This window comes from Triticum dicoccoides, chromosome 6B (assembly GCF_002162155.2).
Source record: "Triticum dicoccoides isolate Atlit2015 ecotype Zavitan chromosome 6B, WEW_v2.0, whole genome shotgun sequence".
Taxonomy (NCBI): Eukaryota; Viridiplantae; Streptophyta; class Magnoliopsida; order Poales; family Poaceae; genus Triticum; species Triticum dicoccoides.
In genome coordinates, this window is record NC_041391.1 from 49,187,285 (window position 1) to 49,196,067 (window position 8,783).

At 39.6% G+C, this 8,783-nt stretch overlaps 1 protein-coding gene across 1 annotated transcript; it reads left to right on the forward strand.

The window, feature by feature from the left end:
- Positions 1-7,202: 7,202 nt before the first annotated feature.
- On the forward strand, positions 7,203-8,364 carry LOC119325968 (alpha/beta-gliadin A-V). The gene has a single exon (XM_037599686.1). The coding sequence runs from the start codon at positions 7,282-7,284 to the stop codon at positions 8,197-8,199; it is 918 nt and encodes a 305-aa protein (XP_037455583.1). The 5' UTR covers positions 7,203-7,281; the 3' UTR covers positions 8,200-8,364.
- Positions 8,365-8,783: the final 419 nt, after the last annotated feature.

Genomic DNA, 8,783 nt, shown 5'->3' on the forward strand with positions numbered 1-8,783 from the left:
AGACAATTTCCTTTAATCGATGAACATTTTAGGAAAATTGGTGGAACAACTTTTGAAATTCAAAAAAAAATTCTTGATTTAACGAACATTTTTTAACTTAATGAACATTTTTTTAACATACATGATCATTTTTTTGGATCTGTGATCGTTTTATGAATGAATAAACTAGTTTGTAAGTCATGAACAGTTTTTAAAATTTTAGGGTATTTTTCCATTCATGAACAGTTTTTGAATTGCTGAAATTTTGTTCAATTTCATTAACAATTTTTAGTACACAAACCTTTTTAAAAAATCATGGACATTAACTAGTTTGTGAAATCCCTAATTATTTAAAGTAGAAAAAATAGAAAAGAGAAAGTAATGGAAAATGAAGTTAAAAAAATAGGCCGACCGAACATGGGCCGGCCCAAACGGGCGCGTTGCGTCTTCTCCCAGCGTGTAGAGCGCAATATACGTGGTCCCTACTGCATGGGCCGGCCCAAGCGGAAGATTTGTCTGTGTGAAACTTTTTTTATCACGTACTGGTGGCATTGATGCGTAATGCATGTTTTGCATCTTTAGGGGCACTTTTCCTGACGTACCGCTAGAAGCAATAGCCATTTTATTATTAGTTAGAGATTAGGTATAGATATGAACCACAGGTAAATTAGATAGACAATAGATGACGACTCTAAGAAAGATCACATGTGTCAAGCTTGGAATAGGCTAACAGATGTTAGGGCATCTCAAATGTACACCCATAAAACAGACATCACAAATGTCCGCGAACACAAACCGGGCATGATAGGGGAGGGAGCCATCAAACCTTGATGGCTGCTACCCATATTTCTCTCACATTTCTCCAGCATTTCATCGAACAATTGATGTGCAGCAGTAGGACACGTCTGGTTCACGCAGCTGGCGCGTCATGGGAGTTCTGCCTCATCGGGCATGACTGATGTGTCGCAGGACGACGGGTGTGGTCTCGGGCGCGTCAGTAGCGGCCACGACGACAAGAGGAGGTCGCGCCATGGGCGGAGCTAGCCACGGGAGCCAGCATTGGCGCGGCACTAGACGCAGCCAGCCCACGGCACACCGGGCACGGTGGCAAGAGAGCTTCATGAGGCCAGAGCCGAGCTAGGCCTTGAGTTGCTCGCCGAGCAGCCATGGAGGGCATGGGGAGATGAGATGCACAGGGAGAGAGGAGTGGAGAGATAGGAGGAGGCGGAGATGAGGATGGAGTGCTCGCCGGCAGCTGCCCTCATGGTCGTCCGTAGCCGGCGTCAGTGCTCTCCGTTTAGTGTTATTTGTACAGAGAGGGAGGGAGTGGAGATGTGGTGTTTCTTTTGGTTAGCTGGATGTTCAGACTCTCGCATAGTCCCTCAAATTTGTTCCTGTGATATCGAAATTTGAACATGTGGGCTGGTCCGCGGATATTTAGAGGTCCCCACTTGAAGAATAAAAGTGGTCTAGACACTACTATCTGACATTTTGCCCTTAGTAGTTGGTGGATGTCGATGTGCTGTCCCTCCAACCTATATTAAAAGATTCATTCACCGTCCGATCCCTTCTACAAAACACGTCATTGCTTTCCATGATTCTCTTTTGTCAATGTGTGAAATATTAGAATTTGAGTTGTTTGGTGAAATGTACGAGCTGACCGCCAAAAGGACAGATTTTTACTTTTATTTTCTACTATTTTCTTTATTTTATAGTTTTTGGCAAGTGCATTTTCATATGGTATATGTCTAGACCATTTGAACAGTTTATTTTGAATTTGTTTCTTCCATTCTAGCTAAATATAAGAATTTACAATGTTCGTTTTAATTCTTTGGAATAAACATTTATTACTAGTATTAAAAAGACTAAATTAGCTACCGCATTTTTATTCCCTAATCAACTTGAAGGATATCTACACTTTGATTAAATTGTCATATTTTTTTTTGTGATATATTGTTTCCATTATGTATATTAACTCCAATAAAAATGATGATAATCTATTCTCCTTAAGTTATTATGAATATACTGAATAATTAAATAATCAAAAATTACTTACAAAATAATAACATCTAAACATGCCCTATGAATACCATGTAGATATCTAACTCAGGCACTTGTCCGCAAAATAAATGTTCTTCAAAAAAATATTGAAAGTAGTTAAATTATTTAAAATGAATAAAAAGCACATGCTCCATTCTACTTTACCGCTCTAGATGCACTGATTCGTTGTGGCAATAGAAACACTAAATTTCAGTCCCACTTATTAAAGTTTGCTAAGGGATATCTGACAATAAAAATTAAAATAAAATAATTTTATATTATTTTTTACTTATTAAATTAATTATTCTGTCTGTGTAATTTTCTGTTACTTACATAAAATAGTTAACCATATAACAATGTTGCTAAATAATAGTTATAATGTTTCTTTGTTATATAGTTGCAACATATATCAGTAAAATAGTTGATTCATATTTAAAAGGTATGATAGAACAAAAGTTATTTTTTCAATCAAGTCTTGAAATTGAATAAATTTATAATGTATATACATATATTTCCATACATTTGTATGTGTTTATCGAGATTTTAATGTCATTAAATATCATGTTAGAGATTTCAAAAGTGTGCTTTCTAACATGTATCTTAGTTGTAGTTTCTAGTGCAATACTATGTAATCATATTTACAGAAATTTCTAGAGCATGAAATATATGTCTTGCAAGTTGCATTCCGTAATAAGTTGGCATCATGACCATGCTATTTGTTACAATTATTTTTTATTTTAGATGATAACAAATAACAAAAAAATTTATAAAATATAAGGGTGAATCATGCAAGTGAGGAGAACACACCAAAGATGAAAGACATTGCATTTCCACGTGGAATTCATATTGACAAACCTTAAGAATCACATGCATTTGTATGTTTTTACAAATTATGCCCGATTTGTGGGACTCAAATACAAGTCAGTTCAAGGTGTGGAGCTACGAGAAAACGTAGCATTCAAGACTAGATGAGCCACCGACTTCAAAAACAAATAAGTAAAAATGGAGCAAACAGGAGTAGCTGGAAAATTATTTGAAAGATTAGGAGTAGCTGGAAAATTATTTGAAAGAAATGGAGCAAATAGCTATGCAAGAAGTGCTCTCGCTAGAAAATAAATGTTGCATTAGATGATCGACTTGAAAACACACATATGAAGTGGTGGAGCCAGAATTTTCACAATGGGTATGTGATACATCTCCAACGTATCTATAATTTTTAATTGTTTCATGCTATTATATTATCCATCTTGGATGTTTTATATGCATGTATATGCTATTTTATATGATTTTTGGGACTAACCAATTAACCTAGAGCCCAGTGCCAGTTTTTGTTTTTTCCTTGTTTCTGAGTTTTACATAAAAGGAATACCAAACGGAGTCCAATTGACCTGAAAATTCACGGAGATTGTTTTTAGTGTTATTGGCATTAATGCATTGTGTATATATCATTTTGCTTTTTGTACACAGATCGTCCCATGCAATGTGAGGTCAGAATTCAACAATCTGACTGGAGACTCTGTGACATTTGAGGCTCCTGGGGGCCCCTACACTATGGAGATCGAGAAAGGACGAAAGATGACGCGGGTGGCAGGAGATGGATGGTCCCGTTTCATCGACAACATGCGTATCACTGGTGGTGAGTTGATCAGCTTCTCCTTCAGAGCTGAACGACCCAAGCTGGCCGTGATTTATATCAACAAAGCAGAAGATTATGAGGATGATGAGGATGATGACGACCCACTCGGTGATGCCATCATAGCTCAAAGAATGAAGTTGAGCGAGGAGGAGGTGTGCAACCTATGGGACATCATTCCGCCACGTGCTGACTTCGTCGGGGTGCCATTCGTGACCCGTCTGACAAGTACCATGGTTGATCGGCATATGATGGTATGTTGCATTTACTGTAGTTTCTACAGTAATTTGATGATATGCTTTATTGTTATACTTAGCGTAGAGTCCGATGATATATATGCATAGTGAATCTTATATGCTTTATTGTTATACTTTAGTGTAGAGTCCGATCATATATATGCTTACTGAATCTTATATGCTTAGTGAATCTTATATGCTTTATTGTTATACTTAGTGTAGAGTCCGATGATATATATGCTTAGTGAATCTTATATGCTTAGTGCATCTTATATGCTTTATTGTTATACTTAGTGTAGAGTCCGATGATATATATACTTAGTGTAGAGTCCGATGATATATATGCTTAGTGTAGAGTCCGGTGATATATATGCTTCGTGTAGAATGTGTGAGGCTACTTATTAGTTGATACGTTTTTCTTATTCAGAAATCGCCAAAGAGCCTATCTGAGAGTTGTGGTATCAAGCCTGATGAAGAAGGCTCTGCTGGAATACGCCTTACCGCAAGGGGCTCCGTCGCCACTTGTGCGTACGGCGTGGACACGGACAGTCGCACACACTTCAACTCGGTTGGGTGGAAGAGCTTCCTCATCGGCAAGAATCTTCATGTTGAACAGACAATCCTAATTACTCTCAGGAACACCCACCGCCCAGGCTTGAGGATGATGGTCGTCATCGACATCATCTAGAACTTCATATGCATGCGTGTGGCTGTTGAACCATATATATTTGCTAGTATGACTACCTAGTAGACTTATCAACTATGATCTATCCATGCATTGTTGACTACTATATGAGTTTGTGAGATTGTGTGGTTATATTAAATGTGGTACTGTCGTTAATGTTTGTGAGATGGTTCTGTGAACTTAGTTTATTTGCACTGGACTTATCTTGATTTCCATGAATATTGCACCTGACTGCTTTTTTTTATTTTTATTTCTATTTGCCTAGTTGTACCGTGGGGAGAAAATAGGGCGCTACTACTATGTGATGATAGTAGTAGCGCTGGTGGAGGAAGCATCGCTACTAATAAGTATTTTAGCTGCAGCGCTTGTTCAGAAACGCGCTACTATTGAATAATAGCTGTAGCGCCCTAGCAGTAGCGCGGGTGCCCGCGCTACTGGTATGTAAAAAACCAGCGCCACTAGTAAGCTTTTCTCTAGTAGTATAGCCATTGTTTATGCCAGACAAATCTTCTTCCTGCTCATCAGATGTAATGGAGAAAACTGTTCAAGGAGGAAAATGGTGAGTGGAGGTGTGATGCGGTCTTTCTCGACATCTGACATTGTTTAAACAGCGAGGGGACATGAGGAGCCAACCGGCGTTTTGTTTAATGCCAGCCGGCTCGCAAACGGACATGTGGCCGGAGTAATTATCCTGGCATAAGCGCGGGTTTAATGGTGGAAGGCGGGCAGTCTATAGGAATGAGGCGAGGATGTGTGTTTAGCAGGCGTGCAGCGGGGCAGCACCCTCGGCTGGCGCGCCGCTTCCATTGCGAAGGCAGTGAGAGGCCGCGTCCGCTCTGCAGTGGCATGAATGCGGGCAGCTGGCGCGCCGCTTCCATTGCGAAGGCAGTGAGAGGCCGCGTCCGCTCTGCAGTGGCATGAATGCGGGCAGCTGGCGCAGAGCGGGAATGCGTGCGGGCGAGGGAGGAGGGGGTTTGGGTGGGCACGGGTGGTCAGAAGCGGTTGTGGGTGTTGTCCGGGCGCCTGCAAAGCCACCCTCCCCCTTGTTCGTCTCCGGTTTGCGGGATAAAGTACATACGGATCGTCCTGTGGACCGATACAAGCCCGCATTGAATGGCACAACACGTCCAGACCATGTGGTCCAGATGGTTGTAGATGGTTTATTTGAGGGTCGGTGTTGGATATGCCTTAGAGTTTATGAATCCATTGTGGTTTTCTAATCATAAAAAACACTTATAATAAGTTATAAGGAAAGACACGTATATATGTTAGGTTCACACTCCAGCTTTCCTCTTACATATGTTTTTTTCTGATCCGACTGATTCCAATAGAGTGAGCCTAGCGTTTGTTTTTCTAAAAACTCGAGGGATAAGGAGACATGCATACACATTGTTTCAAGCAAATCACATCCACTCTTTTTAACTCATTTTTTCTTGTTTTAACAATATAATAAATCATTTTTAATTTTTATTTCAAATAGTTGACGTGTAATTTATATTGTAATCTAAGGAAAATGTTTGGATTTTACTTTGAAATATATTTCAAATGGCCATGATGGAATCACGTCCATTTACTTTATTATTATTTGGATTTGATTCAAAAGATAAATAATGGGTAGAGGTCATGTCAACTTTTCTGAGAAGTTTGCTAATCAAAATATAATTTTTATCTTAATACAATCCATTATTTGACTACTCTATTGATTTGTATTTAAAAACATCTATTTTTAGCACGCATGAAAAACATAACACATATCTTTCCACACATATTGAACGGTTGTCATTAGAATTCATGCCATGCCACAGCCTCCCTCTGACCCTGCCAATATTGTTGCAGCTACGCTCGCAAGCCTTTGCGTAGATGATCATTTATATGATTTGTGTAAAACAAAATAAGATCTACAAACGAATAGAAGCTAGAGCATACCTTGGCGTGCACACACATTGCAAGCCATACTAACTTGATAAGTGTTAATTACTTGTACAACATATACAACACTTAAGACAAGTAAAAGCAATTTGATGAGTCATGGTCTATCAAAGCAAGCCACATTACTAGTCTAATCCATCTTAACAGGTCACGCATGATTACAATCTTGTTTGTGTGCAAGTCAAGCCTATCTAGTTTACACGTAACAACTTGTAGAACATTACAAAATTGATGTTTGCTAATAACTTCTAGAACACTACAACACTTGACATGTAAAAGGAATTTGATGAGTCATGGCCTACTAAAGCAAGTTACATTACTAGTCTTATCTATCTTAACATGCCACACAAGATTACAAACTAAGTTCTGTGCCAGCCATGCTTATCTAGTTTATGTGTAAAAATTTGCAAAACATTACAAACTTAGTTTCAGAAAAGTAGGCAATCTAGATTAGTGTTTTGAGTTGTAAAGTGAACAAGATGAGTCATGCGTGTTATCACACCTTTTTGGTGGTGGAATGATAGTGCAACAACAAGGAACTTCAATGACTAGTCCAAGAATACACTTGTAAGTAGTGCCACCAAACACAACATACCAAATTATGATTTTGGGAAGCATCCAAACACTTTACACACAAGCAAATGCCAATTGTGAAAGAGATCATGCCATCACAGCTATAAATAGGCCCGTAGCATGATGATCATCCTTCCTCATCCATCATTCTCATAAGTAGAGTGCATCATTAAAGCCAAGCAAGCAGTGGTCAATACAAATCCATCATGAAGACCTTTCTCATCCTTGCCCTCCTTGCTATCGTGGCGACCACCGCCACAACTGCAGTTAGAGTTCCAGTGCCACAATTGCAGCCACAAAATCCATCTCAGCAACAGCCACAAGAGCAAGTTCCATTGGTACAACAACAACAATTTCCAGGGCAGCAACAACAATTTCCACCACAACAGCCATATCCGCAACCGCAACCACTTCCATCACAACAACCATATCTGCAGCTGCAACCATTTCCGCAGCCGCAACCATTTCCGCCACAACTACCATATCCGCAGCCGCAATCATTTCCACCACAACAACCATATCCACAACAGCAACCACAGTATCTGCAACCACAACAACCAATTTCGCAGCAACAAGCACAACAACAACAACAAATCCTTCAACAAATTTTGCAACAACAACTGATTCCATGCAGGGATGTTGTCTTGCAACAACACAACATAGAGCATGCAAGCTCACAAGTTTTGCAACAAAGTTCTTACCAGCTATTGCAACAATTATGTTGTCAACAATTGTTGCAGATCCCTGAGCAGTCGAGGTGCCAAGCCATCCATAATGTTGCTCATGCTATTATTATGCATCAACAACAACAACAACAACAACAAGAACAACAACAACAGTTGCAGCAACAACAACAACAGCAGCAACTGCAACAACAACAACAACAACCGTCGAGCCAGGTCTCCTTCCAACAGCCTCAGCAGCAATATCCATCAAGCCAGGTCTCCTTCCAGCCATCTCAGCTAAACCCACAGGCTCAGGGCTCTGTCCAACCTCAACAACTACCCCAGTTCGCGGAAATAAGGAACATAGCGCTACAGACGCTACCTGCAATGTGCAATGTCTACATCCCTCCACATTGCTCGACCACCATTGCGCCATTTGGCATCTTCGGTACCAACTGAGAAGAGAAGAACTCTAGTACTAGATATATGAAACACCATTTTCTTAGTCCATGGTTTGGTCGTTGTAGCAGTGAAAAAAATAAAGTGACATGCACTATCATGTAAGAACCCGAACTATACTAGTTCAAACTTGGGAATAAAAGACAAATACATGTCTTGTCTACATATGATTGTTTGTTTGAGTTCCATTCATGTGCCATCACAAGTTCACCGCTAATTATATAAATTATGCATTAAGTAGATATTTATGTTGCATTAATCTAAAGATAAAAAATGAGTCTGAAACTTGAATTAAATTGAAGTATTTTCTAGGACTTCCAAATGGAGTATTATTAAAGTAGTAAGGACAATCCACATCCTTGGCTTGCCCTTTATCAATTATTTCCAGAGAAGCATTCAATTCATCAATCAATTACATCGATTTTTGTGGCTGGTACTTCTCCTCAACATGAGTATATTCATTGCGGCTACTCCAAATCGGCATGAATGAGGTAATGGTGCTCTGGAGCAGTGCTAGCTTACTGCTTCTCATGTGAAGGGATGCAGGCGCAGGAGAGGTGTTCCGGGTGGGCCAGGGGAGTAAG

What these genes read in the sequence shown, in the direction of transcription:
- LOC119325968 (XM_037599686.1), top strand. Translation starts at nt 7,282, where the DNA reads ATGAAGACCTTTCTCATCCTTGCCCTCCTTGCTATCGTGGCGACCACC.